Consider the following 19614-nt stretch of genomic DNA (forward strand, 5'->3'; position numbering starts at 1 on the left):
TGGTAAACCACAAATCTAGAGTAATGTTCTGGGGTCCTTGGTTTGAATCCCACCACAGTAGATGATAAAATTGTCCAGTACAGGCATGGGTTAGCTGACAGATTTTGGCCTCCTCCTGTGGTCTAGTCATGTAGGTCATTGAACTGGTAAATCACAAATCTAGGGCAATGCTCCAGGGTTTCAGGTTCGAATCTCACCATGATTGATGGTTAAATTTCAATTCTGAAATAAAGCTCCTGGCCTATAAGGACTTCTCAGATAAGCCATTGAAGAAGGCGGTCTACTCCTAATGAAAGATCATCAACCTGAAATGATAATCCTACATTTCTCTCGAACAGATGCTGGCAGATGTGCTTTCAGCATTTTAGTTTTGATTTCAGATTTTGAGTATCCGCAATATTTTGTTTTCCACCAATTTAATGCATTCTATTTCTGTTTGAACTGAATGGATCTGACTATATGAAGGAAACAACCATGTACTAGAATCAACACAATCAATGTGAATTCAAAGGCACAAATGATATAGATTTCTTCCAGAAAATAACAGTTTACGATACAGCATACGAGGAATTTGAGATAGAACTTTTGATAAGTATAGCATACGAGGAAAGAACAAATGATTTTGGACGTATGGTTCCAGCAGTTTTACATCACTAGGGTTTCCTTGCATTATATGTGAATCTGTTTGAGACTAATTAATACACAAGAGTCCTTCCTGAGTATTTCCTTTGTTCCCATTTATTTTTTTTCCATTATTTTTGGTCCGTGGACCCATGATCGGGATATGCCTTTAAGCAGAAGAGTGCTTGCAGGACAGTGTGTTCCTAGGTTTTGCATTTCGGAGAGAAGAAAACAGACTCCTCGGTGCCGAGTGAATCTTAGGAACCGGATTTGGAGGAAGTCGGTTTATTGGCTAACTGGCGACTGGTGGGTTGACAACAGACAGTGATCGGTTCCTGCATGATGCTTTCTGAGAGAACGTGGCAGAAGTGTTTAAACCTTGGAAGGAGAAGGAACCGCTCTCTTTTCCTTGCTTGCTGAAGTGACGGAACTGCTTTATTGTTCTAAAACCAGTGAATGCCTGGCACACCTTTGCTGTAAACATGAAGCGGTCTTAAATCTACAGAGGAAGTAGACAACCTTACCAGAGAAAACCATCTCAAGCTTAGAAGGAAGAAGTACCGAAACAAAAGCTGAACCTCAGAAAGACATTAACTGGATGTCATCCTAGTGAATCAGAGATCCTTTATTCTTCGACTTTATTCATATTTTCTTTACCTTTCACCACCCTTTCCCCTCGGTTTTGTTGGTCTGTGTGTGTGTTTAGAGAGTGGGGATAGTTAGAAAGGAGGAGTTGGGAAAGGGGTATGACATAGTCGGTTACATTTTTCTGTCAGTTTAGTTATAATACTGTAGATAATAAAAGGTTACGTGTATTAAAATTACAAACTTGGTGACTACAGCTTATTGGGCTCAACCAAGGACCTCAGGTGTTTTAAATAAAATCTGATTTCACCTTGTTGCGACTTTGGCTCAAGTGGGGCTGGAATTGAAGGCGCACTAGTCCAGGGTGCTGTGTCAAGACTTATTGCTATGATTAGTCAACAACCCCATCACCATTGTATCATGTAACATACTGGGATGGTAGAAGGTGAATCATGGTGAACGTTGGTCTTTTCTTTGTCTCACAGTTCCTGGGCGGGATTCACCGGTGGCGAGTCAGAGTGTCCGCGCCATCGTGAACGGCGTCGCGTTTCACGGCGGCGTGAACGGGCCACCGGCAGCATCGATTCAGGCCCCGAAAAGGGGCCAACAGCGGGGCCGCGAGAAACACGGTGGGCGTGGCGCCAGAGCGCCGACGTCATCGCGCGACGCCCAGGTGACGCGACACCGCGTCATTTTATGTGTGCGATCCGCGCACAGGCCCCGACACAGAGAGATGGCTGCGCCCCGCCGCTCGCAGGTTCCGGGACAATGACCTGGAGACACTGCTGGACGCAGTGGAAGAGCGGTGGGCGATCCTGTGCCCAAGACGTGGCCACCGGCACCCGGCCAGCACTGTCAGGCACAACTGGCGTGATGTGGGCATCGCCGTTAGCGCTGTGGGGCACACTCCACGTTCTGGAGAGCAGTGCCACAAGAAGCTCCACAACCTCACGAGGGCAGCCAGGGTAAGTACCCAGAGAGTTCCCCCGGGCCACCCCCCGCCCCCCCCCTGCGCAGGAGGGGGGGGAGGGCACCACGTTCCACCCGACACACATGGGCACCACGTCCCCCTTGCGTGGTGCCCAGTGCCCCCCCCCCCAGTCATAATATTGCCAACACCTGCGGGATTGCTGCTGACTGCCTAACTCTGATGCTCCCCCCCCCCCCCCCCCCCCGCACGAGAAGACAGCCCACAACCATCGTGAGCGTGCAAGAACCGGAGGGGGATCACCTGTTCTACCGTCCATGAGTAGACAGCTCTGGACCTCGCTGGGGGAGCCGCCACCCGGGAGGTAGCGCCATGCTAGTTCGGAGGCGCAGGTCCAAGTGAGACTCCCCTGCCTGGCTACACTCCCTCAACCCCTCACCCCACCCCTCACACTGCACCACCTCACACTGCCCCCTCCACCCCCTCGCACCTGACTCCGAGTGTCTAACGAGACATGCTTTATTGTGTATTCCAGGGCCAGCCGACGATCGTCCCGGAATGTCTCAGACAAACCACCGGCGTCCAGATCTACGTCCATCCGCCCACAGGGACGCACGCCAGGGAGGGGAAGGAAGACAGACAGGAGGGCCCTCGACCGAAGCCAGGGCACAGGAAACGGACGCACAGAGGACCGACACAAACGACAGTGACGAACAGAGAACTGACAGTGAGGACACTGACGTCCATGAAACGGACGAAGAGAGGATGGAGAGCCAGGACAATGACGGACAGAGGACGGGGACTCAGGACAGTGACGCACAGAGGACGTCCAAACAGATGTTGGACAGACCGGACACGGCCCCTCACATGGGCCGGAGACAACGTCCATCGGTCCAAGGCTCGACCCAGGAGACCTGGGATCCGATGAGGTCCATACCTTGCGTCACTGATGTCACCCACACCCTCCACCATCGCAGATACCCTCACCTCGGTTGGGCACATTAGTGATGAGGCTCCTGGGACACTGACTGTGAGCACCACACAGCCGAACCGGTGCAGCAGGTGGAGGTAGGAGCAGCCGAGCGGCCGGGCGGTTAGAGAGCAGCCCAGCCCCAGCACCCAGCTGCCGCCCAGACGGTTCCCGGGTTCCTGGACTTACCAGACCCACCCACAGACCCGATGCGTTTGGAAACCCAGGGAGTGGACAACGGGATGACGGCTGTCTTCCAGCATCTGCAGACCCAATTGGAGGAGTCCATCCGCGTCCAGGAGCAGGGACTGGTGCCAGTCATGGCTGCCACCCAGGCCGTCACCGCATGGGTGGCGTCCGCGGTGGAGGCAATGGGGGCAACGGTTTCGGCCATGGGTCAAGTTCTGCAAGGCGTGGGGCTTCATGTGCACGCATCATCCGTGGCCCAGGACAGGGCTGCCCTCACAGGCCGCCGTGTCCCAGAGCCAGCTGGACATTGCCGCCGTGCTCCGGGGTCTGGCCCAGTCTCAGCAGGCCATTGCTGAGAGCATCGGCAGCCTTGCGCACGTGCTGGATGGTGTCGCACAAACCCAGAGGGAGGTTGCACAGTTCCTGACAGGGATGGCGCACTCCCTGAGCTCCATCGCTGCGAACATTCAGACCCTGGTTGATGCCACAGCGGGCCTCCAGCGCCAGGTGTCAGTGGTGCCACGCCGCTTGTCTCCGCTCGCACCACCGTCCCATAGTGAGGCCCAGGGGCCACTGGGCTCCCCGAGGGAGGAGGAGGTGTTCTAGGGCCCGTCCCGGTGACTCCTGCAAGGGAGGACCTGGAACACTCGGACTCCCCCCGTTCCGTCCCTGGTGCATCTGGTGGGCAGCGGGCAGAACAGAGTGGCACCACGCCATCCAGCACACCCACCGAGCAGCTTGGCCTACCCAAGCCGGCCGCCCCAGGAAGCGCGTGCCGACGGGGAGCCAAGTCGCAGGGCAGGAGTCTCAGCAGTCCGCCTCCACTCCTGCTGTACCGTCTGGGGAAACACCAAGGCGTAGTGGTAGGGCCTATAAGGCAAAGAAGTTTGACATGTAGTAAGTTGGCACGGGTGCAGGGCACAGCTTAGTTATAGGGGCTAGGGCACTTGTATGTGAATGTCACGATTAAAGTCACTGTTACACTAAATCCTAGATGCCTCTGTGCTATGTCTGGTGCCTGAGGGGTCGTGAAGGGGACCGAGTGGCGCTGGGGTCGAAGGTCGGTACAACGGTGAGGCCGGGTGTGTGTTCCCCCCCATCGTCCTCGGAACACCGACGCCAGCTACCCCACATGGCCATGTGATGGAGTGTCCGTGACGCATACAGGGACCACCCAGGTGGAGGGTGTAGCTGTGGCCATGAGTCAGACATTGTCTAACGATCCGGAATTCACAGCTCATCGCAGAGCGGGTTGTCATCATTCAACCGCTTCCACAAGCAATTGTTGAGACCATCCCGTTGTGCCGCAATGTGAGGTGCTGTGAAAGTGGTGGTGTGGGAGCTAGGATTGTCGGATGGTGCGGGAGGTGGGGGGTGGTGTGTTTGGGCGGAACGGTGGTGCAAGTGCCCGTGCGCTGATCAACACCTTGCGTGCTCGCTCGCCAAGCCGGTGGCGCGTGCAGCCTCCCGGCCCCCATGTCGCGTCTGTGCCCCCCCCCCTCATCCTCCTCCTGCTCCTCCTCATGTACAGATGCGTCGCCCTCATCGGGCTCCCCCTGTGCCTCCTCCTCCAGGACATCACCCCTCTGCTGGGCCAGGTTGTACAATGCAGCAGACATCTATGCGGCCGACACTCTCAGAATGGTACTGGAGGGCCCCTCCAGAGCGGTCCAGGCACCTGAAGCTAGGTTTGGCGATTCTTCAAGAGGCCAAAGCACCTCTCGATCACACCCCTGGTTGCTGCATGGGCCTCATTGTAGCGGGTCTCCGCGTTGGTCTGTGGCCTCCATATAGGCATCACCAGCCACGACCGCAATGGGAAACCCCTCAGCCGGGGGGGGGTGTCCCTCGATCATTGCGGGGATGAAAGATTGCGCCAGTAAAAAGACATCATGTACACTGCCGGGGTACTGGGCGCACACGTGCATGATCTTCATGCGGTGGTCGCAGACCACCTGAATGTTCATGGAGTAGGTCCCCTTTCTGTTTGTGAACACGTTCCTGATCTCCGATGGTGGACGCATGGCGATGTGCACCCCCTCAATCACCCCCAGGACCATTGGTATCCCAGCCACGGAGGCGAATCCCGCTGCCTGGGCATTCTGGTGTGCGTGGTCCTCTGGAAACTGGATGTACCAGTCGGCGATGGCATACAGGGTGTCCGTGACTGCTCGGCCGGTGCACCGATGCCTGGGAGATACCGGACAGGTCCCCGCTCAGCGCCTGGGACGACCCCGTCGCGTAGAAGTTGAGGGCAACCGTCACCTTGACGGCCACCGGGATAGCATGACTTCGGCCCATCTAGGCCGCTGAATAGTGGGGGGCCCGGAGAATCGCCAAACTTAGCACCTCGGGCAATTCTCCGGGTGGCGCGGCGCCGACCTCGATGACGCCGTTCTCGCCGGTTGGGAAAATGGCGGAACGGCGTCGGACCGCGAAAATCCGGTGCGAACGGCGATCCTCCCAAACAGCGCGGCATGGGAGAATCCCGCCCCCTATGTTTCGGTGCCCTACAAACGCTCGTGTTTAGCTACTCATTTGGTATGAAAAAACTCAAGTTTGGAATTGTGAAAAAACCTTACATACCAGTGGTGGATATTTATACAGTCGAGCATTATTGTGATCAATAGCAGCAGTTGTCTGAATATTGGCATCTCTTGCATTGACTAAACGAAGATATAACTCCATATTTTCCAACTATAAGAAGAAAAGCAAGACAGCAGAAAATATATTGTATGTCACTTTTAATTTACACATCCAGAAATGATCTTTGGATCTAGAGGATAAATTATCATTTCCACAACCTCATGCCCTTAGTTACTGTCTATGAAATGTCATCATATCTCCAGGTTCCTTTCTCAAGAGCAGACTGTCCCCTGAATTCAAGATTGATAACTTTGAATGATTGTTATTTCATGGCACAAAAAACTCTTGTGCTTCTTTAATTGTTTAATTTAAATTACTGAATAATGTTTTTGAGCATAAACGTCAAATTAACAGTGGCGAACATTTAATAATAATAATCTTTATTGTCACAAGTAGGCTTACATTAACACCGCAATGAAGTTACTGTGAAAAGCCCCTAGTCGCCACATTCTGGCGCCTGTTCGGGTGCACAAAGGGAGAATTCAGAATATCCAAATTACCTAACAGCACGTCTTTCGGGACTTGTGGAAGGAAACTGGAGCACCCGGAGGAAACCCACACAGACAAGGGGAGAACGTGCAGACTCCGCACAGACAGTGACCCATGCCGGGAATCGAACCTGGGACCCTAGTGCTGTGAAGTAACAGTGCTACCCACTGCAAAAGCTTGTAGTGCCCTTGACGTAGAAAGATGTCCCAAAGTGCTTCCCTCACAGATGTGAGGGGAGGGGTAGCAGTTGACTGGAGCTGTCTGAAACCTTCCTTTTCCAACTGGCCTTCAGTGGATGTTAACAACCAACTGGTGGAGACCTTGGGAAGCTTTAACTATTCTCAATGTTAACAGTTACAGCAGGGAAAAATAACATTGAATGTATTTGAATACTGCTATGGCAATTGTGGTTAGTCAACCAAACCAACACAGACGCATGCAGACTTCTCTCATGACTACAAATGCATAGAACATAGAACATAGAACAGTACAGTACAGGCCCTTCAGCCCACGATGTTGTGCCAACCATTTATCCTACTCTAAGATCAACCTAACCTGCACCACTTCAATTTACTGCTGTCCATGAGCCTGTCCAAGAGTTGCTTAAATGTCCCTAATGACTCAGGCTCCACCACCTCTGCTGGCAGTGCATTCCACACACCCACCACACTCTGTGTAAAGAACCTACCTCTGACATCTCCCCTATACCTTCCTCCAATCACCTTAAAATTATGTCCCATCGTGACAGCCATTTCCGCCCTAGGGAAAGGTCTCTGGCTATCCACTCTATCCTTGCCTCTCATCACTTTGTACACCTCTATAAAGTCACCTCTCTATTTTCTTCGCTCCAGTGAGCAAAGCCCTCGCTCCCTCAACCTTTCTTCATAAAACATGCCCTCCAGCCCAGGCAGCATCCTGGTAAATCTCCTCTGTACCCTCTCCAAAGCATCCACATGCTTCCTATAATGAGGTGACCAGAACTGGACACAATATGCCAAGTGTGGTCTAACCAGGATTTTATAAAGCTGCAGCAAAACCTCGTGGCTCTTAAACTCAATCCCCCTGTTCATGAAAGCCAACACACCATACGCCTTCTTAACAACCCTATCAACCTGGGTGGCAACTTTGAGGGATCTATGTACGTGGACTCCAAGATGCCCTGTATTCAGCATTCAAATTCGACCTTCCAAAATGAATCATTTCACATGTATGTAGGTTGAACTCCATCTGCCACATCTCAGCCCAGTACTGCATCCTGTCAATGTCCTGTTGTAACTTGCAACAGCCCTCAATACCATCTACAACTCCACCAACCTTCGTGTCATCGGCAAACTTACTAACCCACCCTTCCACTTCCTCATCCAAGTCATTTATAAAAACCACAAAGAGCAGAGGTCCCAGAACAGATCCCTGCGAGACACCACTGGTCACTGACCTCCAGGCGGAATACTTTCCATCTACTACCACTCGCTGTCTTCTTTCGGCCAGCCAATTCTGTATCCAGGCAGCCAAATTTCCCTGTATCCCATGCCCCCTGACTTTCTTTTTTTTAAAATAATATTTTATTGAAAATTTTTGGTCAACCAACACAGTACATTGTGCATCCTTTACACAACATTGTAACAATACAGATAATAATGACCTTTTTTAATTTAAACAAAAACAACAAATAAATAAATATTAAATAACAAAAAATAAAAACTAGCCCTAATTGGCAACTGCCTTGTCTCAGGCCCCCCCCCATCCCCCCCCCCCCCCCATCCCTCCCCCCCCCCCCCCCCCCAAGTCCTGGGCCGCTGCTGCTGCCTTCTTTGTTCTCCCCCATCTATCTTTCCGCAAGATATTCGACGAACGGTTACCACCGCCTAGTAAAACCTTGAGCCGACCCCCTTAGGACGAACTTAATCCGCTCTAACTTTATGAACCCCGCCATATCATTTATCCAGGTCTCCACTCCCGGGGGCTTGGCTTCTTTCCACATTAGCAATATTCTGCGCCGGGCTACTAGGGACGCAAAGGCCAAAACATCAGCCTCTTTCGCCTCCTGCACTCCCGGCTCTTGTGCAACCCCAAATATAGCCAACCCCCAGCTTGGTTCGACTCGGACTCCTACTACTTTCGAAAGCACCTTTGTCACCCCCATCCAAAACCCCTGTAGTGCCGGGCATGACCAAAACATATGGGTATGATTCGCTGGGCTTCTCGAGCACCTCGCACACCTATCCTCCACCCCAAAAAATTTACTGAGCCGTGTTCCAGTCATATGTGCCCTGTGTAATACCTTAAACTGAATCAGGCTTAGCCTGGCGCACGAGGACGACGAGTTTACCCTGTTTAGGGCATCTGCCCACATCCCCTCCTCAATCTCCTCCCCTAGCTCTTCTTCCCATTTCCCTTTTAGTTCGTCCATCATAGTCTCCCCTTCGTCTCTCATTTCCCTATATATATCCGACACCTTACCGTCCCCCACCCATTTCTTTGAGATGACTCTGTCCTGCACCTCTTGTGTCGGGAGCTGCGGGAATTCCCTCACCTGTTGCCTCGCAAAAGCCCTCAATTGCATGTACCTGAATGCATTCCCTTGGGGCAACCCATATTTCTCGGTCAGCGCTCCCAGACTCGCAAACTTCCCACCCACAAATAGATCTTTCAATTGCGTTATACCTGCTCTTTGCCACATTCCATATCCCCCATCCATTCCCCCCGGGGCAAACCTATGGTTGTTTCTTATCGGGGACCCCCCCAGTGCTCCGGTCTTTCCCCTATGTCGTCTCCACTGTCCCCAAATCTTCAGTGTAGCTACCACCACCGGACTCGTGGTATAGTTCCTTGGTGAGAACGGCAGTGGGGCTGTCACCATAGCCTGCAGGCTGGTCCCCCTACAGGACGCCCTCTCTAATCTCTTCCACGCCGCTCCTTCCTCCTCTCCCATCCACTTACTCACCATTGAAATATTAGCGGCCCAATAATACTCAGTTAGGCTCGGTAGTGCCAGCCCCCCCCTATCCCTACTACGCTGTAAGAATCCCTTCCTCACTCTCGGAGTCTTCCCGGCCCAAACAAAACCCATGATACTCTTTTCTATCCTTTTGAAAAAAGCCTTCGTGATCACCACCGGGAGACACTGAAACACAAAGAGGAATCTCGGGAGGACCACCATCTTAACCGCCTGCACCCTCCCTGCCATTGACAATGCTACCATATCCCATCTCTTGAAATCTTCCTCCATCTGTTCCACCAACCGCGTCAAATTTAGCCTGTGCAATGTGCCCCAATTCTTAGCTATCTGGATCCCCAGGTAACGAAAGTCTCTTGTTACCTTCCTCAACGGTAGGTCTTCTATTTCTCTACTCTGCTCCCCTGGATGCACCACAAACAGCTCACTCTTCCCCATGTTCAATTTATACCCTGAAAAATCCCCAAACTCCCCAAGTATCCGCATTATTTTTGGCATCCCCTCCGCTGGATCCGCCACATATAGTAGCAGATCATCCGCATATAAAGATACCCGGTGTTCTTCTCCTCCCCTAAGTATTCCCCTCCATCTCTTGGAACCTCTCAGCGCTATCGCCAGGGGCTCAATCGCCAGTGCAAACAGTAATGGGGACAGAGGACATCCCTGCCTTGTCCCTCTATGGAGCCGAAAATATGCCGATCCCCGTCCATTCGTGACCACACTCGCCACTGGGGCCCTATACAACAGCTGCACCCATCTAACATACCCCTCTCCGAACCCAAATCTCCTCAACACCTCCCACAGATAATCCCACTCCACTCTATCAAATGCTTTCTCGGCATCCATTGCCACTACTATCTCCGTTTCCCCCTCTGGTGGGGCCATCATCATTACCCCTAACAGCCTCCGTATATTCGTGTTCAGCTGTCTCCCCTTCACAAACCCAGTTTGGTCCTCATGAACCACCCCCGGGACACATTCCTCTATTCTCATTGCCATTACCTTGGCCAGGACCTTGGCATCTACATTGAGGAGGGAGATTGGTCTGTAGGACCCGCATTGTAGCGGATCCTTTTCCTTCTTTAAAAGAAGCGATATCGTTGCTTCTGACATAGTCGGGGGCAGTTGTCCCCTTTCCTTTGCCTCGTTAAAGGTCCTCGTCAGTAGCGGGGCGAGCAAGTCCAAATATTTTCTGTAAAATTCAACTGGGAATCCGTCCGGTCCCGGGGCCTTTCCCGTCTGCATGTTCCTAATTCCTTTCACCACTTCTTCTACCGTGATCTGTGCTCCCAATCCCATCCTTTCCTGCTCTTCCACCTTGGGAATTTCCAGCCGATCCAAAAACTCCATCATTCTCTCCCTCCCATCCGGGGGTTGAGCTTCATACAATTTTTTATAAAATGTCTTGAACACTTCATTCACTCTCTCCACTCCCCGCTCTGTCTCTCCATCCTCGTCTCTCACCCCCCCTATTTCCCTCGCTGCTCCCCTTTTCCTCAATTGGTGTGCCAGCAATCTGCTCGCCTTCTCTCCATATTCATACTGTACACCCTGCGCCTTCCTCCATTGTGCCTCTGCAGTGCCTGTGGTCAGCAAGTCAAATTCCACATGCAGCCTTTGCCTTTCCCTATACAGTCCCTCCTCCGGTGCTTCCACATACTGTCTGTCCACCCTCAAAAGTTCTTGCAGCAACCGCTCCCGTTCCTTACTCTCCTGCTTCCCTTTATGTGTCCTTATTGATATCAGCTCCCCCCTAACCACCGCCTTCAACGCCTCCCAGACCACTCCCACCTGAACCTCCCCATTGTCATTGAGTTCCAAGTACTTTTCAATGCATCCCCTCACCCTTAAGCACACCCCCTCATCCGCCATTAGTCCCATGTCCATTCTCCAGGGTGGACGCCCTCTTGTTTCCTCCCCTATCTCCAAGTTTACCCAGTGTGGGGCATGATCCGAAATGGCTATAGCCGTATATTCCGTTCCCCTCACCCTCGGGATCAATGCCCTACCCAACACAAAAAAGTCTATGCGTGAATAGACTTTATGGACATAGGAGAAAAACGAGAACTCCTTACTCCTAGGTCTACTGAATCTCCACGGGTCCACCCCTCCCATCTGCTCCATAAAATCTTTAAGCACCTTGGCTGCTGCCGGCCTCCTACCAGTCCTGGACTTCGACCTATCCAGCCTTGGTTCCAACACCGTGTTGAAGTCTCCCCACATTATCAGCTTTCCGGTCTCTAGGTCTGGGATGCGTCCTAGCATTCGCCTCATAAAATTGGCATCGTCCCAATTCGGGGCATACACGTTTACCAACACCACCATCTCTCCCTGTAATTTGCCACTCACCATCACGTATCTGCCCCCGTTATCCGCCACTATAGTCTTTGCCTCGAATATTACCCGCTTCCCCACTAATATAGCCACCCCCCTGTTTTTCGCATCCAGCCCCGAATGGAACACCTGCCCTACCCATCCTTTGCACAACCTAACCTGATCTATCAGTTTCAGGTGCGTTTCCTGTAACATGACCACATCTGCTTTAAGTTTCTTAAGGTGTGCGAGTACTCGTGCCCTCTTTATCGGCCCGTTAAGCCCCCTCACGTTCCACGTGATCATACGAGTTGGGGGGCTTCCCACCCCCCCCCTTGCCGGTTAGCCATCATCTTTTTCCAGCTTCTCGCCCAGTTCCCACGCAGCTGTATTTCTCCCAGACGGTGCCCCCCCGCCCATCCTTTCCCGTACCCACTCCCCCCTTTCCCCAGCAGCAGCAACCCAGTAATTCCCCCCCCCCCCCCGCTAGACCCCCCGCTAGCGTAATTACTCCCCCCATGTTGCTCCCAGAAGTCAGCAAACTCTGGCTGACCTCGGCTTCCCCCCGTGATCACGGCTCGCCCCGTGCGGCGCCCCCTCCTTCCTGCTTCTCTATTCCCGCCATAATTATCATAGCGCGGGAACCAAGCCCGCGCCTCTCCCTCGGCCCCGCCTCCCATGGCCAACGCCCCATCTCCTCTCCCTCCCCACCTCCCCCCATCACCACCTGTGGGAGAAAGAAAAGTTACCATACCGCAGGATTAATCATACAATCCCTCTTCGCCCCCCCCCCCCCCACTCGTCCCACCACTTTGTCCAAACGTTCATTTTCGTAGTCCAATCATTCCAATTTTTCTTCTACAATAAAAGTCCACGCTTCATCCGCCGTCTCAAAGTAGTGGTGCCTCCCTTGATATGTGACCCACAGTCTTGCCGGTTGCAGCATTCCAAATTTTATCTTTTTTTTGTGAAGTACCGCTTTGGCACGATTAAGGCTCGCCCTCCTTCTCGCCACCTCCGCACTCCAATCTTGATAGGCGCGGATCACCGCGTTCTCCCATTTACTACACCGAGTTTTCTTCGCCCATCTAAGGACCATTTCTCTATCCTTAAAACGGAGAAATCTCACCACGATGGCTCTGGGAGCTTCTCCTGGTCTCGATCCTCGCACCATAACTCGGTATGCTCCCTCCACCTCCAACGGACCCGTCGGGGCCTCCACTCCCATTAACGAGTGCAGCATCGTGCTCACATATGCCCCGACGTCCGCCCCCTCCACACCTTCAGGAAGGCCAAGAATCCTCAAGTTGTTCCTCCTTGCGTTGTTTTCCAGTGCCTCCAACCTCTCCACAGATCGTTTCTGGTGTGCCTCCTGTATCTCCGACTTCACCACCAGGCCCTGTATATCGTTTTCATTCTCTGCTGCTTTCGCCTTCACGACCCGAAGCTCCTGCTCCTGGGTCTTTTGTTCCTCTTTCAGCCCTTCAATCGCCTGTAATATCGGGGCCAACAACTCTTTCTTCATTTCCTTTTTTATCTCCTCCACGCAGCGTTTCAAAAACTCTTGTTGTTCAGGGCCCCATATGAAACTGCCACCTTCCGACGCCATCTTGGTTTCTGCTTGCCTTCCTTGCCGTTGTTCCAAAGGATCCGCTGCAATCCGGCCACTTTCCTCTCCTTTTTCCACCCGTGTCCAGGGGGAACACCCTTCTGGTTTACCGCACGGTGTTTTCAGCCGTTAAAATTGCCGTTGGGGCTCCTATCAAGAGCCCAAAAGTCCGTTCCACCGGGAGCTGCCGAAACGTGCGACTTAGCTGGTCATCGCCGCACCCGGAAGCCCGCCCCCTGACTTTCTGAATGAGCCTACCATGGGGAACCTTATCAAATGCCTTAGTGCAGGCATTGTCAAACTCGGGGGCGCGTCCCGCAGGTGGGTCACGGGCGGGTGACGGGAGGGTCGCGGAGCCATCCATCGCGGCGCTCCCGATCGCGCAAATCCGTGCGCAACAGCCGGCTTTTAATAATGCCGGCTGCGAGCAGCCTTCAAAATAGCCAGGAAGAGATTAAAAAGATGTTGGGAGCATTTCGCGTGCGTGTCCGATCATCGGTGCGCACGCATACCGATGATTGGGTACGCATGCACAGTGCGGCAGCATTTGTTTTTATATGGTCGCAGCCTTTTTTTTTCCAGGTTCGGGGGACAAAGGGACCATTGGGGCCAAAGGGACCCAAAACCATTTCCTCCATTTCTGTCAGCAACAAACAAGGTAAGGGAAAATGGTGGGTCAGGCGTGGGTCGCGAAGGTCGGCCAGGTTGGGTCCCGAAGGTTGGCCGGTTGGTAAAAATGGGTCCCCGGAAAAAACACTGCCTCAGTGAAATCCATATACACCACATCGTCTGAGTGACCTCCATCAATCTGTCTCGTCACATCCTCAAAGAATTCAATGAGGCTTGTGAGGCATGACCTGCCCCTCACAAAGTCATGCTGACTATCTTTAATCAAACTATACTTTTCTAAATAATCCTAAATCCTATCTCTCAGAATCCTTTCCAGTATTTTGTCAGCACAGACATAAGACTGACTCGTCTGTAATTCCCAGGGCTTTCCCTATTCCTTTTCTTGAACAGGGGAACAACATTGGCCTCCCTTCACTCATCCGGTACTACTCCAGTGGAGAGTGAGGAATCAAAGCTCATTGCCAACAGCAGCACGGTGGTGCAGTGGTTAGCACTGCTGCCTCACGGCGCCGAGGTCACAGGTTCAACCCCGGCTCTGGGTCACTGTCCGTGTGGAGTTTGCACATTCTCCCCGTTTGCGTGGGTTTCGCCCCCACAACCCAAAGATGTGCAGGGTAGGTGAATTGGCCACGCTAAATTGCCCCTTAATTGGAAAAAATGAATTGGGTATTCTAAATTTATTTTTTTTAAATAACAGCGCAGCAATCTCCTCCCTCACTTCCCTTGGGTATATCCCATCTGGCCCAGGGGATTTGTCTATCCTGATGCTTTTCAAAATTTCCAGCACTTCCTCCTTCTTAATATCAACCTGTTTGAGTCTATTAACCTGGTTCACACTGTTCTCATGAGCACCAAGGTCCCTCTCTCTAGTGAATACTGAAGCAAAATATTCATTTAGGGTCTTCCCTACCTCCTCAGACTCTAGCCACAAGTTCCCTCCATAATCCCTGATCGGCTCTACTCTCACTCTGATCATCCTTGTATTTCTCAAGTAACTGTAGAACGCCTTGGGGTTTTCCCTAATCCTTCCCGCCAGGGCTTTTTCATGCACTCCTGTGTCCATTTTTGAGTTTCTTCATGGCTACCTTGTAACCCTCTAGAGCCATGCCAGATCCTTGCTTCCTCAACCTTACATAAGCTTCCTTCTTCCTCTTCACTAGAAGCTCCACTTCTCTTGCCATCCAAGGCTCCTTCACCTTACCATTCCTTCCTCTTCTCAGTGGGACAAAACTATCCAGCAAGTGCTCCTTAAACAACCCCCACATTACTGTTGTGCATTTCCCTGAGAACAACTGTTCCCAATTTATGCTCCTCAGCTCCTGTCTATATAGCAGTATAATTTCCCCTCCCCCAATTAAATACCTTCCCATACTTTCTGTTCCTATCCCACTCCATGACTATGGTAAAGGTCAAGGAGTTGTGGCCACTGTCACCGAAATGCTCTCCCACCGAGACATCTGATACCTGCCTGGTTCTTTGCCAAGCACCAAATCAATATGATCTTCCTCCTAGTCGGCCTATCTACATATTGAGTCAGGAATCCTTCCTGGACACACCTGACAAAATCTGCTCCATCCAAACCATTTGCACTAATAATAGCTGCCACCATTTCCCCCCACTGCTGGCACCCACCAAAATCCCTATTCCAACCCTTTACTATTCCTCTACCTTCTTACTCTTCTGCCACCAAGCTTAACTCACTCTTGGATAAGTCACCAGCCTCCCTCTCACTGCATTCTTTCTCTGAGCTCCACGGAGACACTCATTGCTGACTCCTCACAAACTGCAACCTGAATTGTCCTATCTCACCGGCCTTCCCACCCAGCCATATGCTAGGAAATAATCTTGCCAACTGCTGTACTAGCTTACTCAGCCCTCTCACAACTGACCGACCGGACTCTAGCAGCTGATCATTTTACATCTCTTTCCAGAACATCTGGTCACTTGTGAACAAGGGCCTTGGCATCTATGTTGAATTTACAAATGAAAGGACCATCAAGAGCGACCCCTCCAGACAATAGTGAATCCATGGATACCACTCAGCTACAACATTAAAGTGGCAAGAAAGTGCAGCCAATTTATACAATCCACTGGCAAACTCCTTACTGCCTCCCCCAGGCAACCAATCATGGCTCCAGATGACTGTGGGAGCCCAATCAGAGCTAACTAATTGCCATAACTGATATGTCCTCTTCTGTCAGGAGTGTGTCAGCTCCCTTTTGAAGGACTGCAGACACAGTAGCACTTCTGATCTGAATTTCACACCCAAATTCACAACTTTTATTGTACTCCTCACCAAATCCTTTTATCATTTTATCAAGGTTGACACAATTCACACTTCTTTAACCTGGGGTTACCCCATCTCTGGATCTGTAAAGATTTAATCACCTGCTAATGCTCGCATTCCAAGCATTGTCTGGTATCTTTGAATTTGTCTATATATGTTTCTGGAACATACCTCTTCATTCACCTGAGGAAGGAGCAGCGCTCCGAAAGCTAGTGATTCGAAACAAACCTGTTGGACTTTAATCTGGTGTTGTAAGACTTTTTACCATTTTAAACAGCGCATGGGCTCGATTTCATTAACTTGTCTAACTAAGCTTACAACCACAGGTTTAATGTGAATTACTAACTCATTATTAGAAAACTTTAAAATGGTTCAATTAAACTCCCACCTAAATAATCAATGGCATTCATCATCTCAGACACCATGCAGATTATTTTACCTGAGGTACTCCATTTAATTCACCAGTAGTCATGGATGGTTTCACCGGTAGGATTCGTACAGGAACCTTCCATCGGCCACTGATTACGCGATTCTGAGAGTCAAAAATATCAATCTTGATCCAGCCTCTTGAGACAAGACGGTTGATGTCCTGCCCATAGGGATCATAGCCCCCTGAAGCCTGCAGCTCCATTATAAGACTAATGCCGGGAGATGGACGGACCCTGGTATATAACAAAATGTATAAATAAAATCCAGAGAATACGATGGTTAATTCCTGTTTTAATATACTCAAACGATTTAATATTAGCGTCTACTTTTCCATTTTATTTTCAGGTCTTTCATGCCATTGCCTGATTGAGCACAGAGATTCACAACCTACGCACAGGCCTCAAGACTTAAGTCCCAACATTTAAGGTGTTGACCTTGGCTCAATGGTAGCACTCATGCTTCTGAGTTCAAAGGGCACAGGTTCAAGGCACACTCGAGACTTGGAGCTGGATTTTACAGCACCCTGCCCCCCCCCCCCAGGTAAAATGTGGCTTGTCCACTCCTTCCCTCACACCGTTCACCTAGCCCCACAATACAGGGGTGGGTAATGTTACCACCCGCTATTAGGCCTATTGAGGCCTTAAAATGGCCAAATATCACCTATGTAAGGCCCTCAATCTTCTTCCACTGCCATAATATGATGGGTAGTGGAAGGTGGGCAAGAGCAGGAAGGTTGATTTTTCACACAAGGCTAGAAAGAGGAGTATATCCTTTTGGGTGGGGGAGGGGGGGGATGCACTGTATGTATTGGGGCACCTCCATGCCCTAAGAATGTCTCTCTCCACCTGTCCTCCAACCCCTCCCCCCCCTCCAACGTATCCCAGCGTTCAGACCAATTTTTGTACCTCTATCAACCAAAACAGATCATCTGGTCATTTATTTCACTGGTTGTGGAGCCTTGCTTTGCACAAACCTCCTCAGAGACCACACTTCAAAAAAACCTCATTGCTTGTAAAGTGCGCAAGGATGCCCTGAGGCCATGTAAGGTACTATTTAAATGCAATTATTTCTTGTTCCATTCTATGTTAACTTGCTCACGGTAGGAAGAGTAAATGAGGCACTGAGTCAATACAGTATTCCTGTTTCACTCGCAGAATCCTACTGCTATGTCCATATTTAAAAGTTCATAAGAATACGAACTTTCAGAAGTCCTGTTCATTCCTATTTATATTGGTCTATGCCCCTGACCATTACTTTCCACTTCTTTTGTGATATTAAAATTCAACCAACCAGTCAGCCAACTCAGCCAGTCAACGAGTAGAACATCGAACCAACCAGTTAACCTTCCATCTATAACCAGCGTTCTACCAGCAGGCCAAGCAAATACTGTAACACACTTTCATAGCATTTACAGTACAGAAGGAGGCCATTCGGCCCATTGAGTCTGCACCTGCCCTTAGAAAGAGCATCACACTTAAGCCTATGATTTCACCCTATCCCCATAACCCAGCAACCCCACCTAACGTTTTTGGACACTAAGGGCAATTTAGCATAGCCAAACCACCTAAGCTGCGCATCTTTGGACTGTGGGAGGAAACCGGAGCACCCGGAGGAAACCCACGCAGACACGGGGAGAAGGTGCAGATTCCGCACAGACAGTGACCCAAGCTGGGAATTGGACCTGGTACCCTGGAGCTGTGAAGCAACTGTGCTGACCACTGTGCTACCGTGCTTCCCACTTTCTGAAGTAGCGTCTCATTACATAGAACATAGAGTGCAGAAGGAGGCCATTCAGCCCATCGAGTCTGCACCGACCCACTTAAGCCCTATCCCCGTAACCCAATAACCCCTCCTAACCTTTTTTGGTCACTAAGGGCAATTTACCGTGACCAATCCACCTAACCTGCACGTCTTTGGACTGTGGGAGGAAACTGGAGCACCCGGAGGAAACCCACGCAGACACGGGGAGAACGTGCAGACTCCGCACAGACAGTGACCCAGCAGGGAATCGAACCTGGGACCCTGGCGCTGTGAAGCCACAGTGCTAATCACTTGTGCTACCGTGCTGCCCAATTGAAGTTGCCCATACTGAGAATTGAAGATAGCTCCCAACTGTACAACAGCGACTTCCAAATGGCACTTTGCCTAATATAATGGTCCTTTTCACAGAGTATTACACATTCTTTGTGTATTAAATTGGTGAGTTGTTAAGTTGAAAAATAAGTTGGATTTATAAGCACCTGGGCACAACTTGCTTGATTGCCAAGATTGCTCCGTTGCCTCTGTTAACCTCTGGAAAATAGGCTGGTAAATTGTCAATATCACAGTAGGCAGCCGGAAGTGGAGAGGGATCTCCCATTTCCTGTCCGCCATGATACAGCCCCACCACCAGGCGGCAAACACGATACCTGGGATCCAATCCCAGGAGAAAATCATAGAACACCACAAAGCCAGCTCTGAAAGAAAATTGGCGAAGGGGTTAATAGAAATTTATAACATTAATAGCTTATCCAAAATGTCAAGAGTTAACACAATGTCACACGCAAACTCTACCCCTCACAGAATGTTTTGTGAGGCTCCATTCCCGGCATACAACTTCATTGGGTAGGTACTTTGGAGCAATGAAGTGTATGTCAACAATGAAAGTTGCTGAACTCCATTAGAAAAACTCACAAAACTTTAACTCACTGATATTTGACAAGATCCTATCTGAACAAACTGTTTATTTCACTTCCCCATTTTCAATTTTGTTGGCCTGCTCTAAATATTAAGAAAGTTACCATTATCAAATTAGTTGATAAGGGCAGCACAGTGGTTAGCACAGTTGCTTCACAGCTCCAAGGTCCCAGGTTCGATTCCCGGCTTGTGTCACTGTGCGGAGTCTGCACGTTCTCCCCGTCTCTGCGTGGGTTTCCTCCGGGTGCTCCGGTTTCCTCCCACAGTCCGAAGATGTGCAGGTTAG

General features: G+C 50.7%; 1 protein-coding gene across 4 annotated transcripts in view; it reads right to left on the reverse strand.

Moving 5' to 3' along the window:
• The window catches only part of LOC140429739 (coiled-coil domain-containing protein 17-like), a 78090-nt gene that overhangs the window by 3936 nt on the left and 54540 nt on the right, over positions 1–19614 (reverse strand). For 3 of the 4 annotated variants that reach the window (XM_072517096.1, XM_072517093.1, XM_072517095.1), the window contains exons 10-12: positions 18893–19108; positions 16663–16885; positions 5880–5990 (exon numbers count right to left, since the gene is read on the reverse strand). In XM_072517096.1, the coding sequence (XP_072373197.1) occupies positions 5880–5990; positions 16663–16885; positions 18893–19108 (550 nt within the window). The remainder of the gene's footprint in view (positions 1–5879; positions 5991–16662; positions 16886–18892; positions 19109–19614) is intronic. The other variant, XM_072517094.1, reaches the window with a different exon arrangement.

The sequence above is a fragment of the Scyliorhinus torazame genome, chromosome 9, assembly GCF_047496885.1.
Source record: "Scyliorhinus torazame isolate Kashiwa2021f chromosome 9, sScyTor2.1, whole genome shotgun sequence".
In the NCBI taxonomy this organism is placed as follows: Eukaryota; Metazoa; Chordata; class Chondrichthyes; order Carcharhiniformes; family Scyliorhinidae; genus Scyliorhinus; species Scyliorhinus torazame.